Below are 19,980 nucleotides of genomic sequence, written 5' to 3' on the forward strand. Positions count from 1 at the left end.
TGGAATAGTCTCACCATCATCTTTACTAATAAAGCCTTTCAAGGCCAATTCAAATGCCACCTTCTTTAGAAGTGCCACTCCCTCTCCTCCACAGAGCATCGGGTCTCTATTACAGCACCTTATAATATGTAGTAACACCTCTCTTGTATCACCTTTTTTATCATTAAGTCTTACTAAAAACTGAAAGCTCTTTTTTTTTTTTTTTTTTTTTGCCGTATGCGGGTCTCTCGCTGTTGTGGCCTCTTCCGTTGCGGAATACAGGCTCCGGACGCGCAAGCTCAGCGGCCATAGGCTCACAGGCGCAGCCGCCCCGCGGCATGATGGGACCTTCGCGGACCGGGGCACGAACCTGTGTCCCCTACATCGGCAGGCGGACTCTCAACCACTGCGCCACCAGGGAAGCCCGAAACTGAAAGCTCTTAAAGTCTTTTCTCTTTTTCTTCCCTGGATCCTTGGCACCTCGCACAGTCCCTTGGATGGTGTTGAAGTTTTTAAAACATTCACTCGCTAACTCACCACCGTACTGGGGATTCTTAGGATAAAAGGGCCAAGTCCTTATCCTTGAGGTACTACACATGGGCAAGTAAGGGAGATAAAACGATGAATGGAAAATCGCAATTCAAAGATCCGACCAAGAGAAGAGACTGGTATGAGAGACAGGGTGTGCAGGATACTAAGTGAATATCAGGGTAAGAGAGAATGAATCAGCCCACATGGTTCTCTGTGAGGTTTAACCAAATGTTACATTCTGGCCACATTCCAAACCCACCCCACTCCCGCCCTCCCATGCCATCCCCATTCCTGGCTTTGCCCATGTTGTCTTCACTTGCTTGGGTTGCTCTTGATCCTTCTTCACTTGGCTGATTTGGCTCAAATAACTTTTCCTCTAGGAACCCTCCCCTGTCCGCTTCCCTCCTCTCCCAATTCCAAGATAAGTGCCTCCTCAGCACTTCTACTGAACTGCATACGGCTTCATTTTAGGACTTACCACGTCAGAATCAAATTATGTGTGTCTCTCCAACAAGTCTATAAACTTTTGGAGGACAAGAACCATGTCTTACTTATTTTTAATCACCTTCCCTCCCCTTATCACAGAATCTGGTACATCATAGCTGCTTGATAAATGTTTGTTGAAAACGAAACAGAAAGCAAGCAAGGTGGCACGATCTATTAAAGGAATGGCAAGCAGCTCTATGAATTTTTGTTAATGTATGTTTTTTCTACTCATTAATTCGACAAATACTTTATTTCGTCCCCTGTGCCAGACACTGCTAAGAGCTGGGGAGAGTGGCGAGCAAGAGAGACACCAGACCTGTCCCCGTGGAGCCTACAGTTTGGCTTCACATGGCTGGTGTGTAGAGTATCCGTGACGGGTAGTGGGGGAAATATGTGGATAGCTGTCTGGGGCCAGGTCCTGAAGAGCCTGGTGTGCCAAGCTAAGAAACCAAACGAAATCAGGACTGGGAGGTGCGCAGGAAGGCGGCCAGGGCAGAAAAAGTCAGAGAGAGAGGTCCGTGTGCTCAGCGCTCTGTCCTTCCAGTGCTTTACCCAGACCCTGGGCAGGGTCTCTCTCTTCTCACCAGTGACTTGGGGCCACACTCACCCATAGGCACAATGATCCCAATGACAGCAGCAGTGACTGTTGAGCCCATCTTGCCACTTTCATTCCCATCTGCAAAACACAAACATTAGCAGAACGATGCTCCATCACTGTGAGTCCCAAGTCCTTGCTGGCCTCAAGCAGTAAAAACCACCCAACTGCTTCTTGCCCCCGTTCCAGAATGAGGATCCCGGCTACTGCTTAATAATTTAGTCTTTCCAGATCTTATCAGGACAGAGGTCATCTCCATTTCACAGATGAGGAAATTGAGTCTTCTTGGGGTTTGGGGGACCCACAGAGAAGTGGCAGAGCTGGGATTCAAACCCAGGATTTGTGACCTAAATCCTTTACCCTTTCCACAGTATTTGGGTGGTAGGAAGCTTGGGGCTGAGCCCTCAGGTCTTTATGTTGCTGACTACCTGGGGCAATTGCCTTTTTCAGCCAGTATCTTTTGTTTTGTCTCTCTTATTTCTGTCTGTCCATTTGCATCATCAGTGTTTTTTTTTTTTAAATAAATTTATTTATTTATTTTTATTTTTGGCTGTGTTAGGTCTTCGTTTCTGTGCGTGGGCCTTCTCTAGTTGTGGCAAGCGGGGGCCACTCTTCATCACGATGCGTGGGCCTCTCACTATCGCGGCCTCTATTGTTGTGGAGCACAGGCTCCAGACGCACAGGCTCAGTAGTTGTGGCTCGTGGGCCCAGTTGCTCCGCGGCATGTGGGATCTTCCCAGACCAGGGCTCGAACCCGTGTCCCCTGCATTAGCAGGCAAACTCTCAACCACTGCACCACCAGGGAAGCCCGTACTATATATTTTTAAAAATAGGTTGTGCCATCTTTTCCACTCTCTTACACTCATCTTCAGTATAACATCTGTACAAAACTTTTTAGTTTAAAAAGCAGTTTTCCCTTGGATCCTCATGACAGCCCTCTGAGGTTTGGAGAGGAGCTATCATTTGCTCCAAGAGAGGAGATGATTGTCTCCTGGCAACGGCGCAAATGCTATCCTCTCAGTGTGTCTGTTTCTCCAAGTTACTCCAAGGGAACCTAATTATTAAGGGGAGAAAAGACCTGCACTGCTTACAAAGTTTACTGTGGAAATGCCGTTCTCTTCTCCCTCCGGGTCCCAAGCATACACAGGACAGTGATATTAAAGCCTAGAGCGTGATGAAGCCAGTGGGGAGACTCCCTGGTTGGAGGCTCAGCCCAAGTGAAAGGAACTGGACTTCACACGCGACCCACCTGCCTCTCCAAACTTCAGGGTAAGCACTCAACTCTGAGAGCACTCCTGCTGGCAAGATGGGCCTGATTATTAAGGTGCTACCACGCTGCTTAGTTTCTGGGCCATGTACATATGGGAAAAAATTTAAAAGATAGTTTATCCTCTTAAATGAACTCCCCCAGCAGGTAACTCAATTTAAAAGGTATTTGCTGGCTAATGAGATAGAACATTTCTAGCAGTGACAATTACTGCTCCCGATGATTTAATAAGTGGCGAACTTAATTATTTTCATCCCAGGGTTTGCAGAGAGGCACTAACAGACCATAGTTATGGATATCACTATATGGGGAACCTACCGAGAGTGCTGAGAACTGAGACCAGGGCATTTGAAACTTCCAAATCTGAGGGATGCTCCCTCATACATGGCAGTAACGTGTGACACAGACACACTATCAGAGTCAGCAGAGGCTGTGTGCATGAGCACTTCTGTTTACACGGATGCCTCTGTCTCTCGTGGCAACCTTGCGAAGCAGGTAGGGGAAGGGTTATTATTACCCTACTTTGTAGGTGAGGAAACTGAGGCTCAAAGATAGGAGGTAGCTTCCCTTGAGCCCCTCTATAAGGTAGGAGCACCTATGACTCCTAAATTGCGGGTTGGCACTCTTCCTCCCGCTGCTTCCTCCTGTAGACAGCCCATATTTAGCTCTGGTATGACCACTTCTTCCCACAGATCCCCCGATCCTGGCTTCCCTAGGACCCTCCCACGTCATGAAAGAAGGCAGAACTCATTTCCTTACAGTGCTGGGAGTGGTTGCTGGTTGCAGGGCTTGGGGTAGACGGGTTGATGCTGGGAGCCCTGGGGACACTAACTGAGCCTGGGACCGCTGCTGCCAGGCTCGGTGTCTCTGTGCTGTGGTTCTGGTAGGCGGGGCTGTGGACGGTGGTCCCAGGGGCTCTGGTGGTGTCGGCTCCTGTCCTCGTTGTGGTGGAGGCTAACGTTGTAGTTGAGGTAGACTGAGGTGCTGCGGGGGAAATATCATGAAGGTCACTGGACAAAGAATTTTGCTGTTTTAGTGCCTAAATTATTGCCTCGATGAAGTATACTTATGAACTCATCCTCATGGCTCAGCTCAAACTCCTTCCCTAATCCTACTGAATGGGCTATGATTTTTACTTTAGCTGAATGCCAAGCATCTTGTCTGTGTTTATACTGCATTTCGGTTTGATAAAGATGAGTCATTAGGACAATGCTATAGAATCAGTTGTGGGCAAGACCACGATAAAAGACTGGGAGGAGTGGAAATTATATAAATCTAGAAGGAGTTTGCATGTATACTGGTACACTATTAGGTTCAAATTCTCACTCCACTTTAAACAATTGAACCTGGAAATGATGAATGCTGCAGCAGACTTATGCTCAAACAAAAGGCCTCGTGCCTCCATTGAGACTGGAGGGTGGATATACATTTATATGGTTGAAGTATTAACTGACTGTTAGTCCCAATCATATCACAAAAGGGCTGCTAGATAGTGTGTTAAGTTCTGGGTGAGAAACAGGCAAGATCACAGTCACCTGCATATAAATAGTAATCAAAGCCATGGGGATCAAGGTTTCTTAATTTGAGGTCTTCAGGGGATTCCTGATCCCCCTGAAACTGAATTTAAAATATTGCATGTGTATGTGCATTTTTCTCAGGAGTGAGAAGAGAAAGCCTTGGGGGGACCCTATGGGACACCAGCATTCAAGGTCGGTACAGAAGAGGAGCCTGCAAAGGGCAACAAGTAGCCAGAGAAGATGGAGGAAGACCAGGAGCTCATGGTTTTCCAGAAGTTGAGGAAAATTTCAGCAGATGGGGTCTGGCATTGCCAGGGGCCATCCCTCCCAGTAGCTCTGCTCACCTCGGTAGCACCTCTTCATGTCAGGGCCCAGTCGCATTGTGTCAGGACAGGCACAAGTGTACTTGGGGGAGTGGCTGGACATCTGAGGAGCAGGAAGGCACAGGTACTCACAGCCTCCATTGGGCTGGGCACTCAGCTCGCAGGCATCTGCAGCTAATGGCACAGAGAGAGATGGGGAGAGAGAGTACTGGGGAACAGACGGGATGTGCCAGGCTCTCCCTCCCCCACGCACGAGGCCCTTCCCACTCGGCTAAATCAAAACGATTTCTCTACTACTTTTACTGGGCACCTTCCGTCACTGTACCTGCTGTTTTATCCCCACTCTTTCTTCCTTTTTTCTTTTAAACATCTTTATTGGAGTATAATTGCTTTACAACGTTGTGTTAGTTTCTGTTTTATAACAAAGTGAATCAGCTATACATATACATATGTCCCCATATCTCCTCCCTCTTGCATCTCCCTCCCTCCCACCCTATCCCATCCCTCTAGGTGGTCACAAAGCACTGAGCTGATCTCCCTGTGCTATGCGGCTGCTTCCCACTAGCTATCTATTTTACATTTGGTAGTGTACATATGTCCATGCCACTCTCTCCCTTCGTCCCAGCTTACCCTTCCCCCTCCCCGTGTCCTCAAGTCCATTCCCACACTTTCATTTAATGCTGATGACAACTCAGAGGGGGATGTGTTATGCCCACGGTAACAGATAAAAGACTGTGGCTCAAAGAGAACAAACTTGTCAAAGCTATACCTCTAGTAATTTTGGAGACAATTTAAATCGAGGTCTGTTGGACTCCAAAGTCCATGTTTTTTTCTCCCTATGCCACAGGCCGTATCTCTTTCTTATTTAAATTTCTAATCTAGAATCAGGCACCAACCTTATCTCCTTACCCCTTTTTGCTTTCCCACCTTCACCCTTCCCATTACAGTTAGAATGAGTATATCCTAGTGACAGAGGAAGGGACAACCTAATTGCAGGATTCCTGGCGTCTGTTGCCAACCAGCAAGCTGCCTTACTGACCGCCCTAGGATACGTTACTTGATACCACTGCAAAGTACGAACAAATAGCAAATGAGAAGCAATGTGCTCCCTTATGGCCGAAGGAGCTCTGGAATCAGACAGGCCCAAGTTTAGGCTTTAGCTCTACCACCTGCTAAGGTTATTTTACCCCTATGAGCTACAGTTTCCTCAGCTGTTAAACGAGAACAGTGATATCCATACTTTGTAAGAATGGCAAAAATGGGACATTTGTATGTTTATTTATTTCTACCCAGCCTTAGTTCACCAAGAGCTTGAGGCAAGATGAAGTAAATATGCGACGGCAAGGCAGTCCACCAACGACAGGGACTGTTGCCACTACTTCTGGGGATGCCGAGACGTGACATGCATGTGAATACAGCCTGCCTGCTAGAGGGAGAGGATGTGGGCAGGGGACCTGGGACTGGGCAAGGCTCACCTCGTGGCTGCTTCAGCTCATGGAAGATGACAATGTCATGTGGGTTATTGAGGTTCTCAGCTAGGACGGAGATTTCCAGGCCATTGAGCCGATTTGCACTGAAAATGGCCTCATTCTCCAGGTCTGTCCAGAACACCTTGTCCTGTGGGGTACAAATACAGAGGATGGGAAGCCTAGAGCTTAAACCCACGACCTCAGCCTGAGGGCGCGGCCTCAAACCATAGTCACAAGCACTGCTCTGGCATCTCCCCTGAACTCTCTTGTCCACAGATTCATAGCAGGACTCTCAGCTCTGATCTGTGGCATAGGCTCTGGTTCCCTTCTGTCTCAGAGGGTTATTCAGTGCTCTGGCCTGAAGGCTGCTCATTAACGCTGAGCTAGGCCTGCTTCCTGGAGTTCAGCAGAAACCGAGGTTGGGTCTCTGTAGCTGTTACCATTACTGGGGCCTGGGACCAAGATTGGAGAGGACGTATGATCTAGCAAGCACTATCCCTAGGGGGCCTCCTACAGCCTCTGGGTATACACGCATACACATCCAATGGTTGGTCCACACAAGCCTAAATGCATATCTGCAGGCGAATCCACATTCATAGGTACCACCGTGCAGCCTCATGTGCAGATCTAGACACATACCCACATGCTCACCTACACACCCGAAGGCACACTTGTGCCTAAAATGAACTTGTCTAAGCACTGGTGTGCGTACGTACACTCACAAGCACTAGCACACACAGGAATGCACATTTTTAAACAGACGCATTTATGTATACACAGGCACGTACACATACATGCCACATGTACGTACAAGCACACACACATGTGTCTGAACACACCTGTCTTTCGAAGCAGAGGCTGGACTTGGGAGCTGGAGCCTTGCCCACAATGTCAGAGCTGTGCTGGGTGATGTCACTCCAGGCAAATATTGCCAATGCCCACCACAGGCCACTGTCCCCTTGCTTTCCCTCCCCTTGGTGGAAGAGTTAGTTTTGGGGAAGAGGTATGGGTGTGCGAGAACTTGGTCGCTTCTGGCTTCCTCATTCCCCAAGGAGAAAGGTTGTTAGGGTCAGAACACAGGAGGGTCTTGACTCCTCACCCTCCTGTGAGCTTCTTGAGGACGGGGATGATGTCTGATTCACTTCTATGACCCCAGGGTCCAGCAAAGGTCAGTGAGAGTGTGCTGAATTGAATAGCATCTCTCAGGCCATTTCCATAGTAAATAATACTAAGGAAATGTGTATTCCTTTTCCCTTTCTTTATTGGGTACCTTCTGTATACGTGGGTACAGTGCTGGGTGCCGAGGGTACCTGGTCTAGCAACTTACCTGTGGGAAGAGCTCTGAGGGAGGGGCCTTGGGGAGGAAGCACAGGAAAGGCTGCCAGGTGGACAAGGGGCTGCATAGCCTCTGTCTGAAGACAGCTCACGTATTATGTACAAACAAGCCAGTCAGCTTCCCTGTCCCTTTGTTTCCACTTGGACGAGTCTCAGGGAGTCATCCTATTTGAACAGACTTTCCTAGGCTTCAGCTTCCTGATGGGGCCATGCCTCCCCTCACGGAGCTCACCTCAAACACAGCTATCCCGAAAGGGTGGCTCAGGTAGTCAGGGGAGGAAATCAGCATCTTCCTGTTGCCTCCGCTGAAGTCAATGCTGGACAGCTGGTGCAGCTTGGAGTCCACCCAGTACAAGCGCTGGTTCAGCAAATCTTGAGCAGGAAAAAGGGACAAGGGGATCGGGTTGTGAGCCTGGGACCACAGCCTGGAATTCTGCTCCTCTGTGGCACTTCCCTGCCCACATCTCCAGGCCAGGCCTCAGAAGGAGGCCAGCCCAGGGCAACCATCAGGAAACACAGGCAGTGGCACTATAAGGGGACACAGCAACAAGACCCACGGAGCCCCAGGCAGTGGTCAGCTCCAGGCGCTAGAACAGGCCCCCCAGCGGGGGAAGGCAGGGCTCACCCAGGGTGATTCCGTTGGGCCACTCAATACCATCTGACACCAGTGTCTGCCGGTGCACACCGTTGAGCCCAGACTTCTCGATCTTAGCCTCGTACCCCCAGTCAGACCAATACACGAACCTAGAAGAGAGAAGAACCCAATGGGCTTCTTGTCAGGGAACATGACTGGGGTGGTGTGGGTCACAAGGGCTCAGTGGCCCTCTGAATATTGAAGATTACGCTTAGTGAGGACTGGAAAGACCTCTGAAGTTCACGGGAGCCATCAAACCTTAGCACTGGCAGGCGTGTCGGTCTTTGCCTTATCTGAGTCCCTGGAGAAGCCTGTATTTCCAGAGTCCACCTGACCTCAGCTGAACAGCCTGTCAGCCCATCTGTCCCACCCCAGCAGCTCCAGCTACAGCCCTAGCGTGCCAGAGCAGGAAGGGAAGGGCCCCGTCAACCCTCTTACTTTCCTGGTTGACAGAGGAGAAAGCCGATGACCTAGCCAGGGTCACACAGCTAGAACTCTGTCCAGGGCTTCTCTCTCTTTTTTCTTGAACATTTATTGAGTACTTACTAGGTGAGTGGCCTCATCTCATGTACTTACAAATGCAGTAATCACTGCCCCTCTAATCCAATCCCTACAGAGCAGACAAAATGAGCTTCTAAAAATGGAAATAAGCTGTCATTATCCTGCTTTTTGAAATTGAGATATAATTGACATATGACACTAGTTTCAGGGGTACAACATAATGATTTGATATTGCAAAATGAGCACCACAAGAAGTTAGTCAACATCCAGCACCCCACAGAGCTACAATGTTTTTTTCTTGTGATAACTTTTAAGATCTATTACTCTCCAGTTTTTAAACTTTATGATGGTTTCTCCTACTGACCTTAAAATCAGATCCCAAATCCTTACCATATCCGACAGGGCTCTGCATGACTAGGTCCCTGCCTACCTCTCTGGCTGTCTCTCCTGCCACCACTGCCCACTTCCCTTACAAACTCCACACCCGCCGCCAGGGCTTCTCTTAGATCCCTCAGGGCACCAAGGCCTTCACAGAGCCTTTGCCCCCACTTGTGTGCCATTTAGAACGTCTTTTCAGTAGAGAACCTTCCTCCAACCCTCAATGTAAATAGGTTCTCCCTGTTATTGACTCTTAAAACACCCTGTTTTTTCCCTCCAGAGCGCTCACACCGTCGGTTATTTACGTGTGCATTCGGTATGTGGCCTATCTGTTTACTGTCTGTTTTCCCCACTAGTCTATATGCTCCGCTGAGGGCAGGCGCCTCATCTGCCTTACTCCTCATTTTGTACCTGGCAGGTAGCTCGTGTGTGGCCTATAGGCCTTATTTACTATTTGTTGAACGAAGTAGCCTCACAATTACCCCAGGAGGGTGTAATTATTAGTCCCATTTTACAGAGGAGTAAACTGTGGCTCAGAGAGGCTGACTTCCCTAAGATCACGTGGTGAATAAGTAGTAAGGCCAGGCTTCAAATTTAAGTTCAAATTAAGTTGGGCTCTAAAGCCCACGTGCTTAACCCTCCCCAAAATGCCTCTGCTGAAAGCTGGTGTCAAGCCAAGGCTGGCTCCAGGCTGGGGGGCTGCGTGGTTGTTCTGGATCCCTTCCATTTGCCACTTCGAATCCCATCGCCATTCTGCTCTGTATACCAAAAGGCTGGCGCATGTGGGAACCACATCAATGGGCTGGGCTCCCTAGCCGTCTGGCTTCCAGTTGTATTCAGCAAAATATCGGAGAGGGAAGGGGAGAGACTGAGGTCAGGATGTCTATTCCCCTAACTCCCCCCTACAGAGGTGCCTCCAGCTGGCTAATGCCCTAAAGGTGACCCTCTTTACTCGGCTCTTTCCCTCCCAACTCGGGTAACCCTCCCTGCTCCTGCCCCTCAGGCCTGTTACCTGTTACTAGTCCAGGATAGTGCATGAGACCTTACCCGCTCCTTTGTCAATAGTCCCTTTATTAACCGGCCTTAAATTATCTTAAAATGAGTGTGCAGTGGGTTTTCTGGCGGGACCCTGACCGAGCCACAACGGACCAGGAATGGGCTGGGTGTAACTATATGGTTTGGGGGACCTGGCAGCCCCAGGTCTGTGTGACAGCAGACAGAGAACAGGGTTGAGGTGGGGGTTAAAGGAGATGACAGTTGTCTGCAGAGGGCCTGGATGCACCTGTGCAAAGCGGCAGCTGTCCGCCACTGCCCAAGGCCACGCACAAAGGCCACGCACACCCTCTCAGGTGGCCAGTCTCACCCCCAGCTGCCCTCACTGGAAGAAGAGGCTTTTCTTATCCCTGCTTAACAATTAAGGAAACAGCAGCAGGAAGAAGCTGGTGATCCTGGTAAACATAATATGATGCAGCTGCTTAAAAACCATGCCATCTCAGGACATCCCCACTGAGGGAGGGAGGGAGGGAGGGAGTCGTGCTCTGTTCAGAATCCCTACCCCTGATATGGAGGCATGGGCAGAGCAGGGCAGCCTGGGTGGTGAGGGGCCCAGAGGCTGTGGACCACAGGGATGGGGATGGAGGCGGGTAGGCTGGAGCAGAGCTGACCCAGTAATCTCAGTCCTCAAATCTTGCTGGCTGTCCTGCAGGGCAGGGAGTAGACATGCTAGAGGTAACTCCGGAGGCCAATGGAGGAAGTCGAAGAGAGGCAGATGTGGGAACATGAGAACGAAACAAACAAAAGAATACTTTCTAATGGGCAGAGCTGCCCCAAAATGAAACAGGCCGTATGAGAAGTGACAAGCTCCTGTCTCTGGAAGTGCGAGCAGTCGCCAGATGCCCACCTGCAGCGCGCAGCAGCCTGAGGGAAGACTTCCTGCCCCAGGAGCGTCTACCAGGCAATTTCTAGCGCCCTACCCGGCTCTGAGATGCTCTGCTTCTATGATATGGTGAGAGAGTAGCAGAGTCCTGGGAGCACCCTGGCGACCAGTGCGCAAGGGACCCTGGGTCAGGGGTTCACAGGCTGAGGGGCCCGCACGGACTTTCTTCCCTGTGGCTTGTGTCTGGGTGGCCCAGGGCCTTCCGAAGCCCTCAAGGCAGCTCTTGTGACAGACACATGAGGACTGAGCGCCTGGGGCAATTTGGGGGTGGGAACACTCACCCTCGCAGGGGGTCGACAGCAATGGCCCGGGGTTCACTGAGGTCACGGCTGAAGAGAGTGCAGCGGCGTCCGCCATCAACTGTGGCCACTGAGATGGTCTTGTTGCCTGAGTCAGTCCAGTAGATGTGCTTGTGGACCCAGTCCACTGCCAGGCCCTCCGGAGAGTGCAGCTGCTCATCAATGAGGACCTCCTGCTCCGCCGGGTCGCTGGCTTTGTCCATGTAGGCGCTAGGAGCAACCAGGGCTGGCGTGGGCAGGTGTGCCACCCCCGGGCCCATCTGGAGCTGCCCTTCCCCTCTCTCTTCCCTCTGGGTCACAGCAGCGCATTGGAGAGGAACTTGGCTCATTTCCACTCAACACATTCCCTGGGCCACCAGGGTAAGGATACAGGCTCAAGTCAGCCACGGTCTCTGGCCTGGAGGAGCTCAGTTTAGTAGGGACAGAAATTTACAGCCAGATAATTACACCAAGACACTGTGATTACGGAAAGTATCAGAGGCTATAGCGGCAGAGTAATGGAGACTACATCATCCTGGAGGGCTGGAGAAGGCCTTGTAGTTGAGCCCTGAAGGCCCAGTCTGTCAGGAACACAAAGAACAAAGGCAGAGGGAACAGCATGTGCAGATGCCGAGGCGTGTGCTCTGGAACAGTGACGGATCCAGTGGGGGTGGAGTGGGGTATGTGGGGTGTAAGACAGGAAGTAAGTGTAGGCAGGGGCCACATCCTGACGGGCTCTGTGTGCCACGCTAAAGGCTCAGGATTTCACTGTGGAGGGGTAACTGAACAGGTCGGAGGACATGGCCAGAGAGGCATGTTAGATCACTGTGGCACCTGCAGAATACGCGAGGAATTGGAGGAGGAGGGAATGAAGGCAGAGAGACCAGTTAGGAGGCTGTGACCGCACCCAGGTGAGAGACGAAGAGGGTGTGCAGAAGGGCTGAGGCAGTAAGAATGGACAGAAGGGGCCACAGTACAGCAGACACTCAGGAGGCAAAATCAGCAGGGCTTTCTCTCTCCCAAATGCTTTATTTCCCAAGGTTTTCTTCTCCACTTACCCTCTCTTCGGGTGATTAGTTCCACAGTGCCCACAGCCATCCACAGCTCTGACCCTCTGATCCTGACAACTGTCTAAGTTCCAGACTATAAAGCCAACTGGCCCCCGTCGGACGTCCCATGGACACCTTGAACTCAACACATCCCAAACTGTTCATCCCCATTCCCCTCCTCTCAGCCACACAGACAGACTGCCTACCCCCCACCCGAAACTCCTCCCCTGCTTCCATCTCAGAGAACGGTACCACCGTCCATGAAACCTCCCAAGCTGGAAACTGAAACTCCCAAAGTGAACCTGGGAATTCATTCTGACTCATCCTCCCACAGCTCCATAACCAGGGCATCATCAAATCCTGCCTCTTTCCGTCACAACCATCGGACAGGCACTGCTCAAGCTGTTTCTGGGTGTGTGAGTGTGAGTGTGTCTGTGTGTGCTGGGGTGTGATAAGCATCGAGTTGTCGGTGAGCAGCACGCGGACTGCTTCCATCCATCCATCCACCATTCGTTCAACAGTCCGCCCAGTGCCTGGTCATCGGCAGTCCTGCCAAGTGGATCTCAGGACAAAGAAAGGGGGCCTGGGCACGCAGAGGCTCCTAGGAGAGAACCTCCTGCGTGTGCAAGGAGCCTTCCCAAGCGCCAGAGTCCACTGACTGTGCTGGGAAGGGCTGGACTGCAGGTAGTGCCACCCTTGACCGCCAGATTGGGTCAGAGGCCTCCTCTATACTTTTCCCTCATGCTCATCACAGTGGATTTCGCTATGCTCTGAGTGGGATCCTCCAGGCAGGACCAGGTCTGAGTCATCTTTGAGTCCCCAGCATCCAACACACATATATGTGAGCTGCTCTGAAAATCCCTACCAAAGCCCAGAGGCTTCTTCCTTTCCGCCCTGGCTGAACATTTCCTGTGTCTCGCACTGCCCGCTCAGGCCGCCGGAGGTCAGTCAAAGCCCCCATGTGTGGGGCTCAAAGCTGCTTGCCCATCCAAGCCCTCAGCCCCCCCCGGAAGGCCCAGCAGGTGGAGAAGTCCTGGCAGTTCCACAACCGCTGTGATCCCCCGTGCCTTCCTAAGCCCGATCTCTTTCCTGGGGAAACATAGAGGCAGAAGGGGTGCAGAGGCCACCCTTCCTCTCCTTCTTTGTTGGCCCCAGCCCCGCCCCCCAGGCCTGGTTGCAGGACCCAGGCCTCGACCCACCTGTAGATCTTGCGGTAGGAGAGGTCACACCAGTAGATGCGATTGGTGGCAACTTCGACGTCCAGCGCCACGACGTTCTTGAGCATGGGGATGAGACGCGAGTAGTCCCGCTTCACCAGGTCTATCCTCCGCACTTCGTGCCGGTTGGTGAAGATTAGGGACGGGCTTCTGCCAGCTGCCATGCAGGGGGGTTGAGAGGGAAAGGGTCAGTGCAAGAGGCGGGGGATCTGGAGACCAAGGCTCTGCCACTGGTTTGCTGGGGGACTCCTCATTTCCTGTAAAAAGTGGCGACGACTCCTACCTCACAGGTTAAAGAAGCAGGTGAAATGATGGCTACAAAAAGCATAAGATGCAAAGCCCCATGCATAACAGAGGGATTTTTATTCTTTTTATCGCACACAAACTCCCCCCAAATCTTTGATGACTCCCCATTTCCTCTGGCCTGCACGGAAGGCCTTCTGCAGCATGACCCCAGCTCCCTGTCCAGCCTCATCACTCACCCCCCTGACACCTTGATTCCGGCCACCAGACTACCTGTCATCACCTTGCCACGGCAGAGCTTTGCTGCCTCGGGGCCTTTGCTCAAGCTGTCCCTCTACCTAGAATGCATGTCTCCCCAGCAGCTGCCACCTCCTCTGCTTGGGCCCCACTGCAGTGTTCAAGAAGGGGCAACATGAGCGTTAAATGATTTAGAAAGATGACTGAGGCTGCAGCATGGAGCACGGCCCTCAGGGCTGGGGGTGGGACTCGAGGGAGGAGGTTCAAGGAGGTCGTTGTGAGACTTTAGTTTATACAGAGTGTACTGGCATGAGACGAATCTGCAGATGCTGGAAGGGACCAGATCACAAAGGATCCTGTGATCCAGGGAGAGAGTTTTCACTTTATTCTGAGCCAAAGGCAGGGGTGGGATGTGTATAATATGACACAGACTATATACGTGCAAAGGGACAACACACAACCTCCCGTGTATACACAAACCCATTTTTAGATTTAGGATTAGATTTTGGGAAGATCTTCAGTGAGCTAGACATTCCTGGCTACTCCATGGGGAGGGTCACTGTCCCCCAGGCCTATGAGGGCCTAGCACTTCGCACAGGCCGCCACCCCTCCAGCCTGTTTTCAGATGGAGCGGGCCACTCTCAGGCACCTGCAATACTGAATGGCAACACCTGCCCCTGTACCTTCTCCCCCTCTTGTTTTCCAGCTGACACTTCTGCAGGCCACCTGGTTCCTGTCACTGTCCATCGGTGCCAGGCTAATGTGCTCCCTGGGGACAGGGTAGGACCAGCACAGAGCCAGGTGGGGCCTGGGGCTGGGTGTGTGACCTGTGTGTAGTGATGGAGATTATTTCAAAGCAGGGTTGGCGTGACAGGGAAGGTGTGGGACAAACAGATACCATGGAAAACTAGAGGTCTAAGCGCAAGGAGAAAGGAGGAAAGCTGGATTCAAGGCCCAGCTCCGCCACTGACCAACTGTGATTTTCCTCACCTCAAAATGAGAGCAAAGACACTTCATCTTCCTGAGGGCAGGAGCTGGGTTACAGGGTACCTTGAGGTGATTTTTACTGAGAGCTGTGACTGTGACAGGAACCCTGTGTGTTTATGATTTGAGTTTTTGAGTAACTGCACTTTAGATATTCACACATAAGGGTTTGTGTATACATGGGCCATTGTATGTTGTCTCCACTGCACGTATGTAATCCCAGTTCTGTGTCACACCTGTCCCATGTGGGGGTAAGAACAGGTTGCATGTTACATGTGATGGGCTAATGTATGTGCTGTACATTGTGCAGTTTGGGTGGTATATGTTTTGGGTTTACGGGCTACGTGTCAATTATTGTAGCTGCTGTGTTGTTATAACCTATAGAATGAGTATTCGTGCATCTGAGTCCCAGGTTCGTATATCCAACAGCCTACACAATACTTTGCTAGATGTCTAAACCGTTTTGTTAAATTTAGCATGTCCAGATCAATCTAATATTCTCCCAAACCTGCTTTTCTCACCGTCTTTCCCAGCTCCATAAATAGCAATCCTATTTTTCCAGTTAGTTCGTCAAAAACCTTGGGGTCATCTTTGACTCCTTTTTTTTCTTTCACATCCTACATTTAATTCATAAGCAAATCCTGCTGCTTCAAAATAAATCCTGACCTTCAAAATATATTCATACTGTCCACTTCTCATTATTCCCACGCAAGGCCCTGATCCAAGCCACCATCACCTCTCTCCTGGCTGACGGCAAGGACCTCTGCAGCAGCTCCCCTGCTTCCTCCCCTGCCCCCGACAGTCTATTCCCAACACAGCCTACAGAGGAAGTCAGTTAAAATGTAAGGCACACCCTGTCCCTCTACTCTGAACCCACAAAGGCTTTCTTCCCCGACTGACAGTGAAACCGAGAGTCAGCCCTTAGAATGGTCTCGAAGGCCTTTGTGATCTGCCCCCAAGTCACCTCTTGGACTTCATCTCCTCCTATGCCCTGGTTGCCCTGGCTGCCCTGGCTTCCTCGTTCTTATCTGAACACAGCAGGCATGCTGCTGCCTTCGGCTCCTGCAGGTGATGCATGGCTCACTCCTTCATCTCCTTCAGGCCTTTATTCAAATGTCACCTTCTCAGTGAGGGCTTTCCTGACCACTCTATCAAAAACTATAACTTCTCTACTTTATATTTCTCCTGAACCCTCATCACCATCTGCCATGCACTGTATTTATTTTTCTGATTTCTTGTCTGTCTCACCAACTAGAGTGTAAGTCCCATGAGGACAGACAAGGATTCACGTCTGTTTTGCTTACTGCTGAATCCCTAGTGCCTACAACAATGTTAGGTGTCCAGTGTAAAGAACTGAATAAAATAAGTGAATTCCGTTGGCTGACGTGACGATCAACGTTAGGTCTGCACATGGCCTGCTCTTTGTGTGGGCTGCCCGTGCCGTGTGTAGCCAGCACGGTCCAGCCTGTGTCTGGCACTGTGTGTCGTGCGAGTGCAGACTCTGTGGGCTGTACCGGGTGGCGCTGTGCAGCGTCTGCGTGGGTGTACATGCACAGTGCATCGTGTGTGTGCTGAATATTTACACTCTGAGCACCGTGTGTGCAACCTGCCATCTGTGTGTGTACACGCAGGTGTGCACACCCGCTCCTCACGTATGGGAAGCACACTGCTTCCTGGACTCCCTCAGAGCTGCTCCCCTGCCCCCCCCCCCACCTTGCAGTGTCCATACCGACGGCCTTGCAGTTCTTGGTCAGGGTGTCCATCTCGTAGCCAGGGTGGCACTCGCACTTAAAGTAGCCTTTGTAATTGACACAGATCTGGCTGCAGGCATCTGGGTCCTCACACTCGTCAATGTCTGTGGGGGGGAGCAGAGGTCAGCACTGGCCGGAGGAGCCGCCTCCTTGAGGGGCTCGGGGAGGGGCTCACCACCACAGGTCTTCTGGTCCAGGAGCCGGTAGCCCGATGGGCACGTGCACTCAAAGCCGATCTTGAGGTCGGTGCAGATGTGGGAACAGCCGCCATTGTTGTGCAGACACTCGTTCAGCCCTGGGGAGGGACGTGGGCTCCTGAGGGTCCAGGAGCTCAGATTGGGGTGGGGGCAGGACAGGGATGGGCCTAGAGCTGAAGCAGAGACTCGGGGCAGCGAGCCTCCCCCAGAGCCTCACTGAGCCTCAGCCTCATTAGCCAGGTGACTGGGCAAGAGGAGGCTCAGAGAGGGCCGGGTCACATAGACAGGACAGAGTGGAACCAGAACTCGGGTCCTTTGCCTCCCAGGCCAGGGCTCTGTCCACCACCAGGCTGAAGGCAGCTAGGCTGCCTAAGGTCTTTCCTTTCACAAACACGTTTCTTATGGCTCCTCCTTCCTTGTGAGCTCAGAGTTGAAGGTGCCTGCAGGTACCACGTCCAACCCTCAGGGACCCCAAAAATCCCTTCCGAAATGCCCTCGCTTAAACACCCCCAGCCTCGGGAAGCCTGCTTTCCTCCTGAGGCAGCTGGCTCTGTGTGGGGTTGACCAGAGTCCAATGGCTCCCCCAGAATCTCCTTAAAGCGCCGATTCCTGGTCCCCCGCCATTCAAGTGCCTTTCTCTGCCTGCACTCCATCTGTCTGTGTCCTTCTCCCGCAGGGCCCAGAGCTAGTCTGCCACCCAGAGGAGTCTGAACGACAAGGGCTGCCCGCTACTGAGCTTGTGGTCATCTAAGACTGCCAGGCCTCTTTCTCCACGGAGCTGCTGCTAAGTCAGTTCTCTCCCACCGTGAACCATGGTGGATTTTTTCACCTCCTCTCATTTCAGCACCTGTCCCTATTCCTACACTTAGTCACAGGCCTGGTCCCAATATTACCAACTGCAGCAAGGGATGAAGGGATGCCAGGAGGTCATCTGGTTCCCCCGTCCTCCACTCCCTTACCACCTCCTGGCAGGGTCCTAGCGGAGGTCAGGGAGGCCAGGACCAAGGCTCAGCAAGTTCTCACAGCATCTTTGGGCTTTAGAACCACAGAGGGTTAATTCTGCCAGCCAGGGAAGGTGCCGTGCCACCCTCTGCCCATCAGGCCCACGTCCCACCACTCCAGCCAAGCCAGGCAGAGCTGTGCCCGGCCAGCCAGGGCCATGCACACAGCTGGTCTGAGCTGCCCACCCCAGGCCATGCACAGCTGTGGTGCCCCACCTCCAGCCTGAGCCATGCTTAGGGAATGCTCCTCTTTACCCCTGGGCCGCCTCCTGTTTCTCTGGGATGTTGGCAGAACTGAAAGAAGAAGACCATAGCAACCCCATGACTCGGGGGCTGGGGGGTGACTCAGCCAGGCCCAGCCCTGGGAAGCCCCAGCCCCTCAGGGTGGGCTGAGCTGTGGTAGCTTTGCAGTGGTCTCTGTAGGGTACCACCTCCAGGACTCTTTCTGTCACTCCAAGCCCTCCTTGACTTCTCCCACACCACACTATTCCCTCCCATCCATTCATTTGTTCACCAGTTCACTCACTTCCTACCCCGCCTTCTGCAGGGGCAGCAGCTCAACCATTGTATTTACCGACCACTGGGTGGAGGGGCATGTGTAGGATGGCTCTGCAAGGGGAAAGGGGAGAGCCCCACGTGACTCAGGCTTCGATGAAAGACCAAGGAACTGAGTCCTCCAGGGCTGAGGTGAGTCGGGGTCAGAGAATGGGTAGCGGGTCCCGAGCTGTCTATCTCCGTCAACCCTTCCCTGGAAGACCAGTGCTGAGGCAGAGGCTGAGGGGAGTCTCCGGGCCTTCCCAATTCTACCTACCCTGGAGGTGATTCTGCTGGGGGGCCTGCAGGGTGGGGAGAGGGGAAGGTGGCCCAGAGAGGCCTGAGGAGCATTTGAGGTCCCCTGTTGAAGGAAGGGGCAGTGCCCTTCTCCCAGCACGCACGCCCACCTGCATGCCCACACCTGCATGCACACACACACCAGCTTACGTGCACAGGCAGGCACATTCACACAGACGTGGGAGCCGCACAGAGATACGTGATGCAATTCCCTTGCCTTCCTCAGAGAAGGAGCCATGGGTACAGACACTGGCCTCTCACCAGCACAGAGACACAAACACATGCGTACATACGTCTCTTTGGTGTGTCATGCAAAAGACAAGAGAGAAGAGAGTTTAGCAGGTTAGTAGTCTGTGGGTGGGGGGCGGTGGCTAGGCTCCGCTGCTCCTGCTTCCTTATCCTCTTTTCCATAACTTCCTTCTTCTGGGACTTTCCATGGCAGGGCCTGGGGGGAGTCTGTCACCTGCAAGCTCAGGTGGAGGCCGAGGGACCTTCACCCAGCTACTCCTCCTTCCGAAATCAATTTCTTAATCTTCAGTAGGGGCAGGAACGTGCTATTCCAGGGAGCTCCAGGGGTTGAAGCTCCTCTGAGGGCTCAGGAGGGGAGGTACTGGGTGGAAAAGGGTCTGCCAGGAGGGTAGGGGAGGGAGGGTCTGACCTAGGCTCTGTCCCCCAAGAAATCCTCTGTCCCCTGACCTCAGAAATGAACCTTCCTGGAGCCCACGCTGGGTTTCCTGCATGCTCTCTAGGATGCCCGCCCACCTACGGTCCAGACTCTCCTGTTCTTTTTAGCCTGGAACCCACCCCTACAGCTCTGGCCATCAGGACAGCCGCCTCTTTCCACTCCTAACTCGTGTCCAGCCCGTGAGTCTGGTGTCCCAGAAAGCTTCTCAGGATGGTGCTACCCTCTGCTGCTGGCTCTGCCCTATTCTCACCCGGGCCTGGCCTGAGCCCAGTGGCCTCCAGATGTGCCTCGTCTGCCCACCCGCCTGCTGTTCCCCACCTCTTCCTCTGCAGGGTCTCCTGCAGGGGGCTGGAAGGCCTCGGAGGCCAGCGCCCTGGCTAGGTCGGCAGGGCAAAAATAATGAGGAAGAGAGAAACTTCAGAGTGAGCCCACACTCAGAGGTCTGAACGGGGAAGAAGTGAGGAGAGGCTGCATTTGTGAGAGGAAGCATAATTTCCGAGCATCTGGACAGGAAAGGCCCTTTGATTTGCAGAGTAGCAGAACAAGAGGCCCCAAA

At 52.3% G+C, this 19,980-nt stretch overlaps 1 protein-coding gene across 19 annotated transcripts in view; it reads right to left on the bottom strand.

The window, feature by feature from the left end:
• Nucleotides 1-19,980, bottom strand: part of LRP8 (LDL receptor related protein 8) — a 77,694-nt gene that overhangs the window by 7,316 nt on the left and 50,398 nt on the right. For 7 of the 19 annotated variants that reach the window (XM_067726203.1, XM_067726202.1, XM_067726199.1 and 4 more), the window contains 10 exons: nt 16,886-17,005; nt 16,689-16,814; nt 13,478-13,652; nt 11,233-11,460; nt 8,128-8,246; nt 7,735-7,874; nt 6,174-6,315; nt 4,720-4,872; nt 3,618-3,842; nt 1,604-1,672 (listed from right to left, as the gene is read on the bottom strand). In XM_067726203.1, the coding sequence (XP_067582304.1) occupies nt 1,604-1,672; nt 3,618-3,842; nt 4,720-4,872; nt 6,174-6,315; nt 7,735-7,874; nt 8,128-8,246; nt 11,233-11,460; nt 13,478-13,652; nt 16,689-16,814; nt 16,886-17,005 (1,497 nt within the window). Of the gene's footprint in view, nt 1-1,603; nt 1,673-3,617; nt 3,843-4,719; nt 4,873-6,173; nt 6,316-7,734; nt 7,875-8,127; nt 8,247-11,232; nt 11,461-13,477; nt 13,653-16,688; nt 16,815-16,885; nt 17,006-18,124; nt 18,203-19,980 lie in introns of all 19 variants that reach the window. The other 12 variants (XM_067726200.1, XM_067726198.1, XM_067726188.1 and 9 more) reach the window with 4 other exon arrangements.

This window comes from Pseudorca crassidens, chromosome 2, assembly GCF_039906515.1.
Source record: "Pseudorca crassidens isolate mPseCra1 chromosome 2, mPseCra1.hap1, whole genome shotgun sequence".
Taxonomy (NCBI): Eukaryota; Metazoa; Chordata; class Mammalia; order Artiodactyla; family Delphinidae; genus Pseudorca; species Pseudorca crassidens.